General features: G+C 43.6%; 3 protein-coding genes across 3 annotated transcripts in view; 1 reads left to right on the forward strand and 2 right to left on the reverse strand.

The window, feature by feature from the left end:
* Window positions 1–42: 42 nt before the first annotated feature.
* Window positions 43–8,091, forward strand: LOC140268534 (immunoglobulin lambda-1 light chain-like). Its single transcript, XM_072363449.1, has 6 exons — window positions 43–100; window positions 193–511; window positions 4,777–4,823; window positions 6,725–7,033; window positions 7,166–7,240; window positions 7,579–8,091. The coding sequence occupies exons 1-6, from the start codon at window positions 58–60 to the stop codon at window positions 7,725–7,727; spliced, it is 942 nt and encodes a 313-aa protein (XP_072219550.1). The 5' UTR covers window positions 43–57; the 3' UTR covers window positions 7,728–8,091.
* Window positions 8,092–9,937: 1,846 nt separating this feature from the next.
* LOC140268553 (immunoglobulin lambda-1 light chain-like) lies at window positions 9,938–16,923 on the reverse strand. The gene is made up of 4 exons (XM_072363464.1): window positions 16,847–16,923; window positions 16,442–16,754; window positions 12,655–12,701; window positions 9,938–10,761 (listed from the first exon to the last, which is right to left on the reverse strand). The coding sequence occupies exons 1-4, from the start codon at window positions 16,887–16,889 to the stop codon at window positions 10,178–10,180; spliced, it is 987 nt and encodes a 328-aa protein (XP_072219565.1). The 5' UTR covers window positions 16,890–16,923; the 3' UTR covers window positions 9,938–10,177.
* Window positions 9,938–18,289, reverse strand: part of LOC140268533 (immunoglobulin lambda-1 light chain-like) — a 51,389-nt gene continuing 43,037 nt past the window's right edge. The window contains exon 7 of the transcript XR_011907541.1: window positions 9,938–10,119. The gene's annotated coding sequence lies outside the window, so the exon portion shown is untranslated. The remainder of the gene's footprint in view (window positions 10,120–18,289) is intronic.

Below are 18,289 nucleotides of genomic sequence, written 5' to 3' on the forward strand. Positions count from 1 at the left end.
GCTGCATCAGAGCGCCACTTCTCCCCAGGTTCCCCAGAGGAAACACCACTGCACAAAATGCTTTTCCTCCCAGCTGCTGCTCTGTGCTGTCTGTGTTCAGGTGAGTGTTTCCAGCCAATCAGGAGCCAACAAACTCCACCTGGAACAAACACTGTCACACTGACCTTCATCTGTCTGTCTGTGTCTCCACAGCGCTGGTTGCCATGGCAGCAGAGCTGATTCAGGACCAGTTAACACTGACCAGGAGAGTTGGTCAAAGTGTCTCCTTCAGCTGTGGAACTGACCAGTGTGATTATGATTATGTATACTGGTACCAGAAGAAAGAAACAGAAACATTCAGAGTGATTCTTTATATTGTCAAAAATAGTGGTCGTGTTTATAAAGGTTACAATCACACTCAGGAAGATGATTTCTCGGCTGTGAATAAACAGAACGGCTGTGAGTTGCAGATACAGAAAGTTAAACTCGATCATTCAGCCACCTACTACTGCAGCTGTTATAAGTCTCCACAGTGAGAAATGATCCCTGCAGCCTGTACAAAAACCTTCAGATGAACAGATGTCAAACAGTGTTTGTGACATGAAGAGAGCAGTAAACCACAGCCCAGGTTCACATATTTCACCTCCATCTCAGACAGAGTCACAAACATACTGAGCTGAGGGAGTTTCTTCTTTACTGCTGTCTTTATTTATTTCAGCTTTTATTCAACTTTTTCTTCTTTTCAAAGATTTGTAGTGGAAAATGATCCAAATGAAACTTCAAAACATCCAGTTTCTACAAAGATAGCTCATATACACAGTTCTGTTGGAGTGTTTCTGTACAGTCATTATGGACATTAATGTCTTTTCCATTTAGTCACTCAGCAGATGCTTTGATCCAAAGTGACTCACAGGTGAGGAAACAGCATCCCAGTGCAGTCAGAAACCCTGGTCTATACACTGAGTGTTACAGCCATAGAAATCTGTCTAAATGACAGAGTAGAAGTAGAACAAGTACAGAAGTGCAGGTGAGAGCAGGTGAGGTGTGTTCAGGTGTTAGGAGAGGAGGTGTTCTCTGGGAGATGAGTCTTCAACAGCTTCTTGAAGGTAGAGAGGGACGCCCCTGCTCTGATAGCACTTGGTAGCTCCTTCCACCACCGTGGAACCACAAATGAGAACAGTCTGGACTGAGATGTTCTCAATCCAGTGTCATGTGTTGCCATAAAGGCAGCCAGAAAATATGCTGTGTCAGCCTGTAACATTAGGACAGCTTTAAAAGCCTCTTTTATTTGTGCTGTAACATCTCCCACATATCACTGACATGCTTGTTCTGACCTGGTTATAGCTTCCCATCTTCCATGTGTGTTCTGATGTGGAGTGAAGCCCTGGAATGACTGCAGCCATGAGATGAAACTCTCCTCTGACTCAATGGAAACTGACAAGGTATTGATTTTTCTTTAGATTTCTACAAGTTTCTTCAGTCCTGTTTGTGTGTTTTATCTTTAATATTATCCTCCGATTATCTTAAGAGGAGCACTTTTAATGCTGACTGTGGCTGTTTCTTCTCCTTAAATCCTCCTTCCCATTAGATCAGATGAAGGCTCCAGTTATTTGAAATGGATGGTAACATTAACTGCCCTGGGACAGTTTAGTAAAGGGCAGAGGAAGAAATGGGCCTTGTGCAATACTTTAGTGGATTCTCTGCTCATGTCTTTGTAATTCTGGCAGACTGAGTTGGAGCTCGTATATTCTGATGGACACTCGTTGCTTGCTTATATGACCCTGAATTGGTTCTTTGCTGTTTCTGTGATCTGTAAATGTTAAAGGTTGCTGGTTAGAACTGTTTTGCAGGACTTGCAGTATTTAGTGTGTAACAGGCCCTGATCTACATTTTATGGGTTCCTCCAACTGATGGTGGACACCAGTGATGAAGGAAGCCGTCAAGTTGACGAAGGAATCCTATCGGGCCTTTTTGGCCAGTGGGACTCTGAAAGAAGCTGATGGGTACCGACGGGCCAAGGGGAATGCAGTCTTATACTATGACGTCAATACTTCAAGGACCTCCTCAATCACACCAACACACCTTCCAATGAGGAAGCAGAGTCGGGGAACTCGGATGTGGGGCCTCCCATTACTGGGGCTGAGGTTGCCGAGGTGGTCAAAAAGCTCCTCGGTGGAAAGTCCCGGAGGGTAGATGAGATCCGTCCGGAGTTCCTCAAGGCTCTGGATGTTGTAGGGCTGTCTTGGTTGACAAGCCTCTGCAACATTGCGTGGACAGCGGGGACAGTGCCTCTGGACCGGCAGATCGGGGTGTACGATCACCTAATTTAAAAGGGGGACCGGTGGGTGTGTTGCAACTATAGGGGGAATCACACTCCTCAACCTCCCTGGTAAGGTCTATTGGGGGGTACTAGAGGAACAGTGTGGATTTTGTCCTGGCCATGGAAAAGTGGACCAGCTCTACACCCTCAGCAGTCTCGTGGAGAGTGCATGGGAGTTCGTCCAACCAGTCTACATGTGTTTTGTGGACTAGGAGAAGGCGTTCCACCGTGTCTTGGGGAGTCCTGTTGGGGGTGTTCCGGGAGCCTCGAGAGGAGAGGAGCCAGATGTGGCGCTCAGGCATCTGGTTAGCATGCCTCCTGGACACCTCCCTGGTGAGGAGTTCTGGGCACATCCCATTGGGAGGAGACCCCGAGGAAAACCCAGGACAAGTTGGAGAGAATATGTCTCTCGGCTGACTTGGGGACGTCTTGGGGACACCTAGGGACTGGGAGCCCCCTGTGCACTTCTGGTCACCTTTATCTTTTATCAACACCAGGTGGCGTTTAAGTTGAGCGAGTGTTCACTTTCGGCCACCCGTGCCATCAGAAAAGTGTGCCAAATTGGACCTTCCGCTAAAATGAGTCCAATTCTGCACACTTTTTTCAATGATGAAAGTGTGAAAAAGTGGATCATTCGTTTATATGCTGCAATTTCGGACACTTAAATATGTCAGAAAAGTGCCCATTCTTTTAACTGTTGAAAAGTGTGCCATATTTACTTATTTCACCTTGGGGAACTTTCATCACTTAAAAGTGCCCCATTTTTACTTGCTTCACTATGTGGGACTTTTATCAGTTTGGGAACTGGGGTCCCTGACCTGGAAAACTCAGCCACACTTAAGCACTCCTGCTCGGGCACACAGTCCCATCAGAGCCCCTCGGTCAAGAACTGTGGGGACTTAGGACACAGATGCAGGGTCTCCTGGGTTCAGAAGGTTTATTTAAATAAATAAACACAAACAGAGCAATGCAGGGCGATCTCCTGGCAGCGCAAAAGAAAAGGCTATGGAAACCTAAGCGCTCTCCTCGGTAACTATGGCGGAGGAGGAGCGGAGCTATGGAAGTTACAAAACATAAAATCTCTCCTTCACAACAGAGGAACAAACAAGACTATGAAACTTACCTTACAATAAATAAACTATGGCTATGGACGAGAATAATTGACAAACAAAATAGCACTGCAGGAGAATGGCTCACTGCAGGCTCGTGGAATATGTGGCACATGGAACAAGACAATGGCTGGTAATGATGCTCAAACGCAGACAACATACTGGCAATGAGACCAGGGGAGACGCAGACTAAATACACATGAGGGTCCAAGGGGAACAGGTGGAAACACTTGGGAATCAGGGAAGACAATGAGACGCATGACACGGGAGGAAAGGCAAGTTACCTGAAACGAGAGGAGTTGTTAATACTTCAAAATAAAACAGGAAGTGACAAGACAAGACATGAAACAGAACGTAAATTGTGACACCCTGGTATTTCATGGTACTTTGGAAAAGAACCAGGCTCCAGAACCCCTGATCTTGCAACCTCACCCGCACATAAGCACTCTTTGTCGGGCAAACACTCCCGTTGGCACCCGATGGAGCTCCGGTTCCCAAGCAATGCTTCTCCCCACCTCCAGGAGCAAGGCACCAATTTGGACCAGTTTCCCCGAAGAAAAGTGCCCGAAAATCAGCCATCTGGCCGCCAGCAGTCGCCCTCATCCACCGCCTCAACCGACCTCCAGGAGCCAAGCTCCAATTTGGCGCACTTTTCCCCGGAGAAAAGTGTCCCAAAATTGACCGGCTTACCACCCCACAGCCGTCGCAACTGACCACCGGGAGCCAGGCCCCAGCTTGGTCCACTTTTCCACTGAGAAAAGTGCCCAAAAGTCGGCCGTGTGGCCGCCAGCAACCGCCCTAATCCACTGGTTCTCCCGACCTCAAGGATCCAGGCTCCAATTTGGTCCACTTTTCCCCCGGGAAAAGTGCTCGAAATTCGGCCGTCTTTCTGCAAAAAGCCGCCTCCACAGACCTCCAGGAGCCAGGCTCCAATTTGGTCCAATCCAAATTCGGCCGGCTCCTCACTGAATAACGGGGTCCAGACTTCTAAATGACTTCTTTTCCCTGCTGCTGGTGTCTTGCTGGCGGCCAGCTCCAAATAACATGGATCACTTCACATTTTTTGCCTCAGTGCCTGTCAGACATATTGAAAAGTTGAGCCAGAATCTGAGCCCCTGTTGTAGCTGCTTTCTGTTGCTGCTGCAGAGGAGCTTACATGCACATCCAGAGCAAAATGAAGAACATTTCAGGATAACACGCGGCTAAAAGAAGAGACCAGAACAGACAGTCATGTTGATCTGAACATGAGAGAAACACATCATGGAGCTGAAATATGATCCTGCTTCATCATTTGGGCTGTTCAGCTCAGCTGACACATTCAACAGCAGACAGGTTTTTGTATCAGTCTCAATCACTGTGTGAAGGAAGATACGACTACCTCATCTTTGGCTCTGGGACTAAACTGTATGTAACAGGTAAGAACAAACATTTATTTTCCTTCAGCTGTTTTATTGTAGAAGTTAAAATGTGTTTAAAGTCAGTTTCTGCTGCTTCAGGCTTTACATGTTAGTTTTTTCATCATTAGTAGAGAATTCATCATGCAGCCATTGTTCCAGAAGAAAAGCTCAATCATTGCTGAAAACATGTTGAAATCTCACTGAACAACTAAACTTATTCTTTATTTCTGCAAATATTAGTGATGTTCCAAAGATTTAGGATCTGATCATCTCACTGATTCTGTCACATCTGTTGTTTTTGGAAGAAAAGATATTTGATGTTTTTCATAATTCAGCACGAGTTTGAAAATGTTTCTGAGAAATATTTTCATGTAAAATCATTAGAAGATAATTAATGAATGATTTTGAAATGTTCCATTTGTTCTTCTTATTTTTTAGATATATCCGTACATGAAGTTAAATAGAAGGTTAAAAGTGGATGAAAAATTATCAACAATAGAAGTGGAGTAAACAGCTGTTAATTAATCTTCATAGAAAACATTGGTGGACATATAACGGCTCAAACTCACTTCGTTTTATTTTGCCTTTCTGATATAAATCTAAATAGTAAAGGAGAAAATCTGTTTTACAAAGTAGTTGGAGGCAAATATGAAGTCTGACTTAAAGCCCATATTTGACTTTAACATTAAAGCAGAACGCTACAATTAAAGTTCTACATGTTTTATATCACATTTGGGATTAAAGTTTGACCTGTTTGTACAGTTCAGTTGTATTTGTTTAAATCTCACGGAACAACTGAACTTAACTGTTAGTGATGTCACAGATATTTAGTTATTGATCATCTCAGTGATTCTGTTGGCTTGATCTTTATTGCAGGAGATTTGGTGTTAAATATTAGTTTTATATCTGTGTGCTTCTGTATTTTAAATCAATTCTAACTAAAAATAAGTCCATGAGACAATTACACGCTCAAATGTTTATCTTTTTCAGACAAAATATTGTTTTGGAAAATGAGCTAAAAAAAAAGAAGAGAAAATAACTGAAGATGAAACATGTTTGAAGGAAATTTTGCGCATATTTTAGTCAGAAAGTTCAATTTTTACAGACAATATGAGGCAACTTATTAAAGCACAAACGCTTCTGTTTGTATGTTTCAAGACTGATGAACAAAATGGAAAAATAAGAAGAAAAGTGTAATATTAAGAAATAAGTTTAATAAAAAGAAGAAAAGTATTTGGATGTAAATATGTAACACGTGTCAAATATGTCCTTTTAAAGTTAAATCATTCTATCATCATTAATTGGATCATAGATGTGATCGTTATAAATCTACGGAAACTTTTACACACATGAACTCTTTGTTGTATTTGTCTTTATTTAGAAAAGTTTAAACCGGCTGAAAAATCATTGAAAAAATCTGATTTTCTGTTTTCTGGTGATTAGAGCAAAGCAAATGTTGGTGAAAATGAGATTTCCGTCCATCCATTTTCTATAGCCGCTCCATCCTATTCAGGGTTGGAGGGGCTGGAGTCTATCCCAGCTGCCACTGGGCGAGAGGTGGGGTACACCCTGGATGGGTCACCAGTTCATCACAGGGCCACAGATACATGATATTAAAGTGTCTGACATCATATTTCATTTCAAAGAGCAATAAAAGATGAAAGAAGTTGTATAATAACTCAGTTTTATTGTAATAAACCACGTCCACCTGTTCCACACGGTGACATGAGGTGATGAGTGTGTTTGATATGAAGCTGAATACAGTGTATGTAGTGAACTTTGTGCTGTATTGATGAGGAGTTTAGTGATCAGAGTCCATGTAGTTTCCAGGATCAGACTGAATGCAGTGCAGTGCTGGAAGCTGCTGCTGACTGTGTGAATGTGTGTGTGTGCTGCTTGTTGCTGCTGTCAAACTTCAGATGAGCAGGTAGTGAAGCCCGTGGTGAGCGTGTACCCAGCAGCATCCAGAGTCCACCTGGAGGGGAAGAGCTCCCTGCTGTGTCTGGCCTCAGACATGTTTCCTCCTCTGGTCCAGTTCTCCTGGAAAAGACAGAAGAAGAACGGTGGTCTGGAGGAGCTGCCCCCTGCTGAGGGAGAGCAGCTGGAGCTCAGAGAGTCGGGACGCACCGCCGCCATCTTGCTGATCCGTCAGCAAGAGAACAGCTCGTATAAATACAGCTGCTACGTGGAGCACGAGGGGGGCACAGTGGAGGCCCAAACACAGCAAGGTAATGAAGGCTTGGTGACTGTGTTCAGCAGTGATTCAGCTTCATGTGGAGACGCTGTCAAAGAGAGCAGAGGAGCAGAGGACTGACATTTCTCACTGCAGCTCCAAACATTTGACTCCTTTTCTGTTTCAGAGCTTCCAGCTCCAGCAGCCTCCTGTCCTCCAGAGAGAGATCCAGCAGACCTGCCAGCTCTGCAGCAAGCTGACTGTAAGATCACCTGCTGCCTCTCTGCATGGACAGCTCCACTGTCCAATGAGGGCGCTACAACAGCTTTAGGGACTCAATCTGAAAGTTCCACTCATGAATATCTTCATCAGACAAGCTGTGATAAAGCCACTGTTCACTAGCTGCTCAGCGCCAAACAGCAGACAGACCATAATATGTCAGAGATCAGTTAGTTAGTTGTTGTGGAGTTCTTCTGCCCCCAAGTGGACGCAAAAAGAAAATCAATCACTCAGCTTCAGCTCATAATAACCTGTTTATATTTGGACTTTATATTTGATCAATGATCTGAGGAGAATGACCTGTTCCTGTGTGTGTGTCAGTGTCCTTCCAGTCTGAGTGCAGGGTGAAGCTGCTGTGCCTGCTGTACACGGTGCTGATAGTGAAGAGTCTGGTGTACTGCTGTGGACTCTCTCTGCTGATGATCCTCAGAAACAAGGGACCGTCCACCAGCTGCACACATGCTGACTGACTGTTTTCTGCTCGCCTTTTCTCACCATCAAATCTCATCCATTCATCTCATTCATCACTTTGATCAGTATTCACAAACCTTACTGAGGATGTGTTGTTGTTGGCTTTAAAATGTCTCTTTTTGTGCATATTTTACAGAATTGCTGTAAGAATTTACAAACATATGTTCACATTTATATTTGCTGTCATGAAGTGTAAATTCTGAAGGAAAGTTTGATTCTTTATCTCTGACCTGCTTTCAGTTTGGTCCATATGGGATCATTTTCAGTGTTTTTCAGCTGTTGTGTTTCTTTATAATATTTCATACAGAGTGAAGCAGGTTGGTTATTTTTCACTGTAACACAATAAACTGAACAAACACACAGTTTTTCTTTCATAAACATTTTTTTTTGCTGAAAATAAACAGATAAATAAACCGTGTTTGTTCTGAAATATTCAATCACACTCATGGTGTATCTCATTACTCAGTGGGGTTGATCAATAAGAATATTGATCATCACAAAAAGAATTCCTAAAGAAAAGAAAGAACAGAGAGCAACATTAAAACGTCAGAACAGACCTCAGAAGATATTCTCCAGATCCAGGTCTGTACAGGAGGCTTTTTAAAAGCTTTGAAACTGGCTCTGACTCAGCTGTTCTGATGCTGACGGAGAGTTTGTTCCACGTTCTTGGAGCTAAAACAGTAAAAGCCCGGTTCCCTTTGTTCTAAGTCTGAACTGTGGAGCCTGAAACAACAGCTGAGTCTCTGATCTGAGGGCTGGAGGTGCAGAACTAAGACCTGTGACATGGAAAGTGGAGCCAGACCATGAAGGATTTCAAAGTGACCAACAGCATCTGAGATGAAGTTCTGGAATGAGTGGGCAGCCATAAACAGCAGGAGTGAAGCAGAGCCTTAATGTGCTGCTTGAAGTTCAGGTATTGATCAAAAACAGCTGCCAAGTTTCCAGCTGAGTGCTTTTTGTTGGTTGTTTGTGGTGGAAGGTGTAGCGCCACATTGTTAGCACAGCCCTCAGGTCCAGGAGAAAGGACTTCAGTCTCATCTGTGTTTAGCTGCAGGAAATAAGAAGCCGTCTGGTTCTGAATGGCAGGAAGGCAGGAAGGCAGAGAATCCACATTGTTGTGATTTTCACTTGTAAGGAGACGTAGAACAGAGTCATCAGTGGAACAAAGCTAAGACACGGGCTGAGATGACAAAGGACATGAGCCAGGACTGAGCCCTGTGGGACTCCACAAAACGTGAGAGCAGCTGAAGAACTAAAGCTGCCAACAGGGACTCTGAATACTTTGTCTGATAAGTACGAAGGAAACCAGTGGAGAGCAGGTCCACAGAGGCCAAAGCAGTTTGAGGTGAACTGGATAGAAATTCAGCTCTGACTGAGACCAACAGACTCCTCTGACGGCTCTGCAGGAGGTTTTTAATCAACTATCAGCCTCTGAAATAAGGAGACTGGAGCTGAAGCAACATGGACGTCCTGCTTTTGTGCTGAGAGCAGCCGAACATCAGGACTTGTTTGTATCATGGTTTGTGTGTCTGTCTCAGTGTGGTTTGTGTTGCTCTGATCAACCAGAACAGAAGTACAGGCGGCTGCATTGTTTCTTAGAACAGCTGGAAACTCTCTGGTGGCATCAACTTTAACACTTTTCACATTTGTTACAGAGGAGAAATTTAGCAGAAGATGAGTTTGACCTTCTGTCTTATTGACGGTCACCAACAGATGTTCAACAGGAGGTTTCTGCTCCTTTTATTCCATCAAGGCTCATTTCTCAGCTCTGAGTTGATGGTTTGAGCTGTTTCTCTCACAGATGAAGAACACAGACGGTAACTGTCATTGTGTTATTAAAGAGCAAAGCCACAGCTAACGGTGTGGAGGCTGCAGAGCAGAAACCCACACAGCTGCAGGAAAGGAAGTCAGGTTTTTTTTCTGTCCTAATAACCACTGAGAACAGATTCATATCTGCTGCTGCACACACTCATCACCCCCCCCCCTCTCTGCTGTTGGTCTTTTCTCTGCTTTCTGGAAACCTTTTTACCACTGAGCCCTCCACCCACACAGCTGAACTGAGCTCAATCACTTCTTTATTTATTCATTTATTCACAGGGTAAGAGAGGAATAAAGAGAGCAAATTAAATGAGAGGAAGAGACTTAAAACCACAGTCAAATGGCTGTCAACATACCTAACCTGCAAACAAGCAGAGAAACAAACAGCAACAAGGTTATTTTTCACTTTATTGAGAATATTGAAGTGAATAAATGTGAAGAAGCAGCCACACTGTGCATATAGAGAATATTAAAAAGAGAGAAATGTTGTTAAATGCTGAAATATCTACAAGGCAGCTAATAATTCAGCTTCATTCAGTTTCTGCAACACATCCTCAGTAAGGTTTGTGAATACTGATCAAAGTGATGAATGGATGAGATTTGATGGTGAGAAAAGGCGAGCAGAAAACAGTCAGTCAGCATGTGTGCAGCTGGTGGACGGTCCCTTGTTTCTGAGGATCATCAGCAGAGAGAGTCCACAGCAGTACACCAGACTCTTCACTATCAGCACCGTGTACAGCAGGCACAGCAGCTTCACTTGTCTCTGGAACCTCTGAAGAAGCCAAGGAGAAACGTCTGAAACAGAAAATGTTGGAGCTGCAGTGAGAAATGTCAGTCCTCTGCTCCTCTGCTCTCTTCCACATGAAGCTGAATCACTGCTGAACACAGTCACCAAGCCTTCATTACCTTGCTGTGTTTGGGCCTCCACTGTGCCCCCCTCGTGCTCCACGTAGCAGCTGTATTTATACGTGTCGAAAGGATCCCGATCAACAATCCTGATGGCGGCGGTGCGTCCCGACTCTCTGAGCTCCAGCTGCTCTCCCTCAGCAGGGGGCAGCTCCTCCAGACCACCGTTCTTCTTCTGTCTTTTCCAGGAGAACTGGACCAGAGGAGGAAACATGTCTGAGGCCAGACACAGCAGGGAGCTCTTCCCCTCCAGGTGGACTCTGGATGCTGCTGGGTACACGCTCACCACGGGCTTCACTACCTGCTCATCTGAAGTTTGACAGCAGCAACAAGCAGCACACACACACATTCACACAGTCAGCAGCAGCTTCCAGCACTGCACTGCATTCAGTCTGATCCTGGAAACTACATGGACTCTGATCACTAAACTCCTCATCAATACAGCACAAAGTTCACTACATACACTGTATTCAGCTTCATATCAAACACACTCATCACCTCATGTCACCGTGTGGAACAGGTGGACGTGGTTTATTACAATAAAACTGAGTTATTATACAACTTCTTTCATCTTTTATTGCTCTTTGAAATGAAATATGATGTCAGACACTTTAATATCATGTATCTGTGGCCCTGTGATGAACTGGTGACCCATCCAGGGTGTACCCCACCTCTCGCCCAGTGGCAGCTGGGATAGACTCCAGCCCCTCCAACCCTGAATAGGATGGAGCGGCTATAGAAAATGGATGGACGGAAATCTCATTTTCACCAACATTTACTGTGGTCTAATCACCAGAAAACAGCAAATCAGATTTTTTCAGTGATTTTTCAGCCGGTTTAAACTTTTCTAAATAAAGACAAATACAACAAAGAGTTCATGTGTGTAAAAGTTTCCGTAGATTTATAACGATCACATCTATGATCCAATTAATGATGATAGAATGATTTCATTTTAAAAGGACATATTTGACACGTGTTACATATTTACATCCAAACACTTTTCTTCTTTATATTAAACTTATTTCTTAATATTACACTTTTCTTCTTATTTTTCCATTTTGTTCATCAGTCTTGAAACATACAAACAGAAGCGTTTGTGCTTTAATAAGTTGCCTCATATTGTCTGTCAAAATTTAACTTTCTGACTAAAATGTGCGCAAAATTTCCTTCAAACATGTTTCATCTTCAGTTATTTTCTCTTCTTTTTTGAGCTGATTTTCCAATTTTTTGTCTGAAAAAGATAAACATCTGAGCGTGTAATTGTCTCATGGACTTATTTTTAGTTATAATTGATTTAAAATACAGAAGCACACAGATATAAAACTAATATTTAACATCAAATCTCCTGCAATAAAGATCAAGCCAACAGAATCACTGAGATGATCAATAACTAAATATCTGTGACATCACTAACAGTTAAGTTCAGTTGTTCCGTGAGATTTAAACAAATAAAACTGAACTGTACAAACAGGTCAAACTTTAATCCCAAATGTGATATAAAACATGTAGAACTTTAATTGTAGCGTTCTGCTTTAATGTTAAAGTCAAATATGGGCTTTAAGTCAGACTTCATATTTGCCTCCAACTACTTTGTAAAACAGATTTTCTCCTTTACTATTTAGATTTATATCAGAAAGGCAAAATAAAACGAAGTGAGTTTGAGCCGTTATACGTCCACCAATGTTTTCTATGAAGATTAATTAACAGCTGTTTACTCCACTTCTATTGTTGATCATTTTTCATCCACTTTTAACCTTCTATTTAACTTCATGTACGGATATATCTAATAATAAGAAGAACAAATGGAACATTTCAAAATCATTCATTAATTATCTTCTAATGATTTTACATGAAAATATTTCTCAGAAACATTTTCAAACTCGTGCTGAATTATGAAAAACATCAAATATCTTTTCTTCCAAAAACAACAGATGTGACAGAATCAGTGAGATGATCAGATCCTAAATCTTTGGAACATCACTAATATTTGCAGAAATAAAGAATAAGTTTAGTTGTTCAGTGAGATTTCAACATATTTTCAGCAATGATTGAGCTTTTCTTCTGGAACAATGGCTGCATGATGAATTCTCTACTAATGATGAAAAAACTAACATGTAAAGCCTGAAGCAGCAGAAACTGACTTTAAACACATTTTAACTTCTACAATAAAACAACTGAAGGAAAAGAAATGTTTGTTCTTACCTGTTACATACAGTTTAGTCCCAGAGCCAAAGATGAAGAACAACCACCTTCCTCCACACAGTGATTGAGACTGATACAAAAACCTGTCTGCTGTTGAATGTGTCAGCTGAGCTGAACAGCCCAAATGATGAAGCAGGATCATATTTCAGCTCCATGATGTGTTTCTCTCATGTTCAGATCAACATGACTGTCTGTTCTGGTCTCTTCTTTTAGCCGCGTGTTATTCTGAAATGTTCTTCATTTTGCTCTGGATGTGCATGTAAGCTCCTCTGCAGCAGCAACAGAAAGCAGCTACAACAGGGGCTCAGATTCTGGCTCAACTTTTCAATATGTCTGACAGGCACTGAGGCAAAAAATGGGAAGTGATCCATGTTATTTGGAGCTGGCTGCCAGCAAGACACCAGCAGCAGGGAAAAGAAGTCAGACAGAAGGTATTCCAAAATCAATGTCGGTTTATTAATTCTAGGGTCTGGTACACGGGTAGCAAATGGGGAACGGTCCAACAAAGCGAGGTGCGAGCTTCCGTGACACTCCACGTTGGTTGAGGTTTCGTGTAGAAAGCCAAACCCTCCGTCCCGTCTGGAGAGGAGGAGCAGATGCAAACCTGCGGTCAGCAGCCATCTTGTAGTGGCCAGACTTCTTCAGGAGGGTTTGACGAGCCCAGAACCTTCGGTCTCTACGAACCATTGCCAAGGCAGAACCCTGACCTCCCTCTCTAGGTCCGGAAACAGGGGCGGCTGGTACCCATAGACACACTGGAAGGGAGAAAACAAAGTGGAAGCACATTGGAAATAGCAAATTCAGTCCACATAAGCTGTCTACTCCATGATTTAGGGCTTTGCGCATCCAAAACCCTCAACCTGGCTGCCCAAAACCTGTCTCCAGTTCCTGGTTAAGTCTCTCAATCTGGCCGTTGTGGATGATACCCCGACGATAGGTTCACTTGGGCGCCAATCAGTGAGCAGAAGGCTGTCCAGAACCGGTAGACGAACTGGGGACCCCGATCAAGGACAATACTTCTTGGAAAACCATGAAACTTGAACACATGATTAAGCAAGGCCTCAGCAGTCTCTCTAGCAGAAGGTAACTTTGGCAAAGGAACAAAGTGAACCATCTTCGAGAAGCGGTCAACAACGGTGAGAATAGTGGTTCTACCGTCAGATGAAGGGAGGACGGTAACAAAGTCCAAGGAAATGTCAGCCCAGGGTCTAGTGGGTATGGGAAGAGGATGCAGAAGACCAGCAGGAGGTGTCCTAGAGGCCTTGCAACGAGCAAAAATATCACAGGCGGCCACATACCTTCCCACCTCTTTCTCCATGGCAGGCCACCAGAACCTCTGGGATATAATAAGAACAGTCCTCCTGACTCCCGGATGGCAGGAAAAACTTGATGCATGGCCCCTATGAATAACATGGCCTCGAAGATCGGGGGGAATGAACAGTCTGTGCGGAGGACAGGCTTCTGGGATTTGAACCCCAACAAGAGCCTGTTTAACCCGGGATGCAGTCTCCCAAGCCACCATACAAAATTCTGGAATAATGGGCCGAAGAGCTCTAGTAGCCGCACACTTCTTAAATAACAAAGAGAAAGCATCTGGTCTGAGATCCTGGGAACATGGTCTGTAGGAGAGATGAAAGTTAAAATGGTTAAAGAACAGGTTCCATCTAGCCTGAGGTGGGTTTAATCTCTTAGGACACCTAGGGAGTGGGAGCCCCCTGTGCACTTTGGGCCACCTTTATCTTTTATCAACATCAGGTGGCGTTTAAGTTGAGCGAGTATTCACTTTCGAACACCGGTGCCATCAGAGAAGTGTGCCAAATTGGACCATCCGCTAAAATGAGTCCAATTCGGCACACTTTTTCAATGACAAAAGTGTGCCAAAGTGAACCTTTTGTTTACATGCTGTATTTTCGAACCTTTTTACAAATAGAAAGTGTGCCATATTTACTTGCTTCACTTTGGGGTAGTTTTATCTGTTAAAAGTGCCCCATTTTTACTTGCTTCACTTTGGGGAACTTTTATAACTTAAAAGTGCCCTGGCCTGGACAACTCAGCCACACTTAAGCACTCCTCCTTGGGCACATAGTCCCATCAGAGCCTCCTTGTACTTCATGGTACTTTGTAAAAAAAACAGGCTCCAGGCCCCCTGACATACTAAATTTAAATGTGCCCGAGGAGGAGTTTTTAAGTGTGGCTGGGTGTTCCAGGCCAGGGATCCTAGCCAACAAACTGAAGCGAGTAAATATGGGGCACTTTTTACTGCTTAAAGTGGCCCAAATTTAATTAGGTAAAAATGGGCTCCTTTCATCCATCTTTAAATGGTAAAACTGATCAGTCACCCCCACTCTGAGCACTTGGTTGGAAAGAAGACTTTTCTGTTCGAGGGATTGAGCCCTTGAAAAGGGTTTGAGATTAAAGGAGTGTGAGTGGGAATTTTGGGCCACTTTCTCAAAGAGGAAAGTGTGCCAAAATAGCCCACTGTAAATTGTGCTTAATAGTGTACTGAAACTTTCTTTTTCCAGATTTTTGTTTAGGGCCCTTAGACAAGCCTCTGTGAAAAATGTGAGCCCCCTTGGATCAAAGGGGCCCGGGCGGCATCCAAAGAAACACTCCAACCTGACCTGTGACCTAAACACAGATCCTTGCATTTTTCTAAAAGTGACTTCTTAGAGAAAAGTGTTCCAAATTAAATTTTGCCTTAAAAAGGTCCAATAACTATTTAGTATGTTTTATTGGAGGCTTCAGTTGATGCTGTGTCCAATTTGGGTGTAAATTGGGAGTAAAAGGGCCCCACGAGGCGAAGAAAGGTTATAACGACATGTGATGATGTGGATGATGTGTCATGGTCTCAGTCTTCTAAGCTGTCTTTGAAGGCAGATTACTGATTCCCTTCACCTGCGCTGCTCCCTACTTAAGCGGCAGTCTTTCCTCTCTCCAGTGCCAGATGCTCAGAGATTTTTCCCCCTGCGTTTCCAGCCTTCTGCTTCTGCAATCCTGAACTTCTTCGTGTGTTTTTCACCTGTTTCTGTCCCTGGATTTTTCAGCCTGCCTGTCTCCAGCTACGGAAGCTTATTGCTGCCGCAGCGAGGAAATAAATAAAGGAGCTGCATCTCGTTATAACGGGATTTATATCTCGTTATAACGAGAAAGGTTGTTCTAGTGAAACGTCATCACCTTCTCGCGGGAAGTCTGATTGTAGTCTTGAATGAACGGAGGGAGAAGATGGAGAGGGAGTCGCGTCCTGAGGGGGTATCGGCAGGTTGGACCCCCCCCCCCCCCCCCCCCCCCCCCCCCCCCAGGGGTCATCTGAGAGGGTCCTTGTGTGCTCAAGATCTCTCATGCAATGAGTCTCAGATGTCAAGAAACTCAGTGAAACGCGGGACTACCATGACCCTCTTAAAATTTAATCAAATTTGTATACTACATAATATTTCGGATATTGCGTTTCTATGAGTAGAAAAATACCAGCTGGGAACATTTGGATATATCATTTGGATAATTTTCCACTACAAATCTTTGAAATCTTCAGTTTTTATCTTTGAACCTTCAGAAAATTTCTCTGAATAAGAAGAAAAAGTTGAATAAAAGCTGAAATAAATAAAGACAGCAGTAAAGAAGAAACTCCCTCAGCTCAGTATGTTTGTGACTCTGTCTGAGATGGAGGTGAAATATGTGAACCTGGGCTGTGGTTTACTGCTCTCTTCATGTCACAAACACTGTTTGACATCTGTTCATCTGAAGGTTTTTGTACAGGCTGCAGGGATCATTTCTCACTGTGGAGACCCACTTCCAACAGCTGCAGTAGTAGGTGGCTGAATGATCGGGTTTAACTTTCTGTATCTGCAACTCACAGCCGTTCTGTTTATTCACAGCCGAGAAATCATCTTCCTGAGTGTGACCATAACCTTTATAAACACGACCATCTTTTTTGTTAATACGAATAAACCTTCTGAATGTTTCTGTTTCTTTCTTCTGGTACCAGAATACATAATCATCATAATCACACTGGTCAGTTCCACAGCTGAAGGAGACACTTTGACCAACTCTCCTGGTCAGTGTTAACTGGTCCTGAATCAGCTCTGCTGCCATGGCAACCAGCGCTGTGGAGACACAGACGGACAGATGAAGGTCAGTGTGACAGTGTTTGTTCCAGGTGGAGTTTGTTGGCTCCTGATTGGCTGGAAACACTCACCTGAACACAGACAGCACAGAGCAGCAGCTGGGAGGAAAAGCATTTTGTGCAGTGGTGTTTCCTCTGGGGAACCTGGGGAGAAGTGGCGCTCTGATGCAGCCGAGGCCAAACAAGGACGAGCTGTGAGATCAGAGCAGGGCCACGTGCTTTCTAACAGCTCCTCAGAGCTCCCATCAGCCCCTGCTGTGGACACGCAGCAGAGTTTGATGTGGTTTGTGTTCTCAGCTCATCTGTTTCATGCCTGTATGTAGAGTCATCATCAGAGATCTGTACATTCACTCTCTGATGCTGCTCACTCAAACTGAAATACTTCTTATCTGCAGGTGCAGCACTGATCTGTTGCAACATTTTACCAACATTTACAGACCACTAAACCTGGTGTCCCGCTGACCTCCCATCAGCCCCTGCAGTGGACAGATGGCTTTTCTTTACATGCAACAATTAGACTTCTCAGCTGAAATATCAAGACCCTGAAACTGAAGCAGCTAAATGGAACTCAACCAGTGTCTCTCGTATAATGATGAAGGCAAACTTTTTCATCAGCTTGGCGGCACATTCTTGTTATGACCTAATTATTAAATATATTGAAGCTGGATGAAACCTAGTATTTTCTCCTGAGAATCTGGAAATCGATGGCACATTTTAGATGTCCTAAATGAAATAATTACCTCCAACTTTGATGACAGCTTCTTGATGATGTGATTATTTATTCTGGAGAAGTTAAAGCATCACATTCTTCACAAAGAAACAGCAATCAAACACCTGAATATGTCTGGGACCAGGGACGTTCCCGACAGTAAATCTAAATGCTTAATTGGTGCTTCACAGGATTACACCCACTGATATCTACTCAGCCAGCATTAGCCCTGATGCTTTCTGACACTTTGAATTAGGAGCCACAGCTTCTACAGCTCACTGAGGCCATGCTGACACAGTCACATTAGCTGCTGGCTGTTTCATCAGTAAAGCTTGTGCAATGAATCCAATCACCTTAGCTTTTAAATCAGGCACCGCTGCAATAAAAACTGCATTAAAACACAGATCTCAGAACAGAACAGACTCTGACACTCTGTCGCTTTTTATGGCCGATTTAATCTGAAACTGAACAAAAACTGCTCCGACCCAGTTCAGCTTCAGTTACCATGGTGATCTAGCAGGTTAAAAGAGAGACGTCTTCATGGCGCTGAAACCTCAGAGCTCGCTGAACCGTTACTCTCACTTGGTAGTACCTCCCTCAGGTGAGATGGAGAAGGAAACATCTCAAACATGCTGGGCAGTGACCCCCGAGGACCAGAGCTGAGGAACGCTGGTGCACAGAATAAGGTTAAAGAATGTAGATCAGGCTGTATTTACATCTGTGTGTAGATGAAAGCATGAAATATCAATGGAATATTTCACCAAGGGCAAAACTGATGTTTCATCATGTAAGAGGTTAAAGGAGGA

Source organism: Leuresthes tenuis, unplaced genomic scaffold (genome assembly GCF_036924035.1).
Source record: "Leuresthes tenuis unplaced genomic scaffold, fLeuTen1.0.hap1 SCAF_14, whole genome shotgun sequence".
Taxonomy (NCBI): domain Eukaryota; kingdom Metazoa; phylum Chordata; class Actinopteri; order Atheriniformes; family Atherinopsidae; genus Leuresthes; species Leuresthes tenuis.

What these genes read in the sequence shown, in the direction of transcription:
- LOC140268534 (XM_072363449.1), top strand. Translation starts at nt 58, where the DNA reads ATGCTTTTCCTCCCAGCTGCTGCTCTGTGCTGTCTGTGTTCAG. An exon ending in TCTGTGCTGTCTGTGTTCAG is followed by an intron (nt 101 to 192) that starts GTGAGTGTTTCC and finishes GTGTCTCCACAG; the next exon opens with CGCTGGTTGCCATGGCAGCA. An exon ending in GACTAAACTGTATGTAACAG is followed by an intron (nt 4,824 to 6,724) that starts GTAAGAACAAAC and finishes GTCAAACTTCAG; the next exon opens with ATGAGCAGGTAGTGAAGCCC.
- LOC140268553 (XM_072363464.1), bottom strand. Translation starts at nt 16,889, where the DNA reads ATGCTTTTCCTCCCAGCTGCTGCTCTGTGCTGTCTGTGTTCAG. An exon ending in TCTGTGCTGTCTGTGTTCAG is followed by an intron (nt 16,755 to 16,846) that starts GTGAGTGTTTCC and finishes GTGTCTCCACAG; the next exon opens with CGCTGGTTGCCATGGCAGCA. An exon ending in TACTACTGCAGCTGTTGGAA is followed by an intron (nt 12,702 to 16,441) that starts GTGGGTCTCCAC and finishes GTGTGGAGGAAG; the next exon opens with GTGGTTGTTCTTCATCTTTG.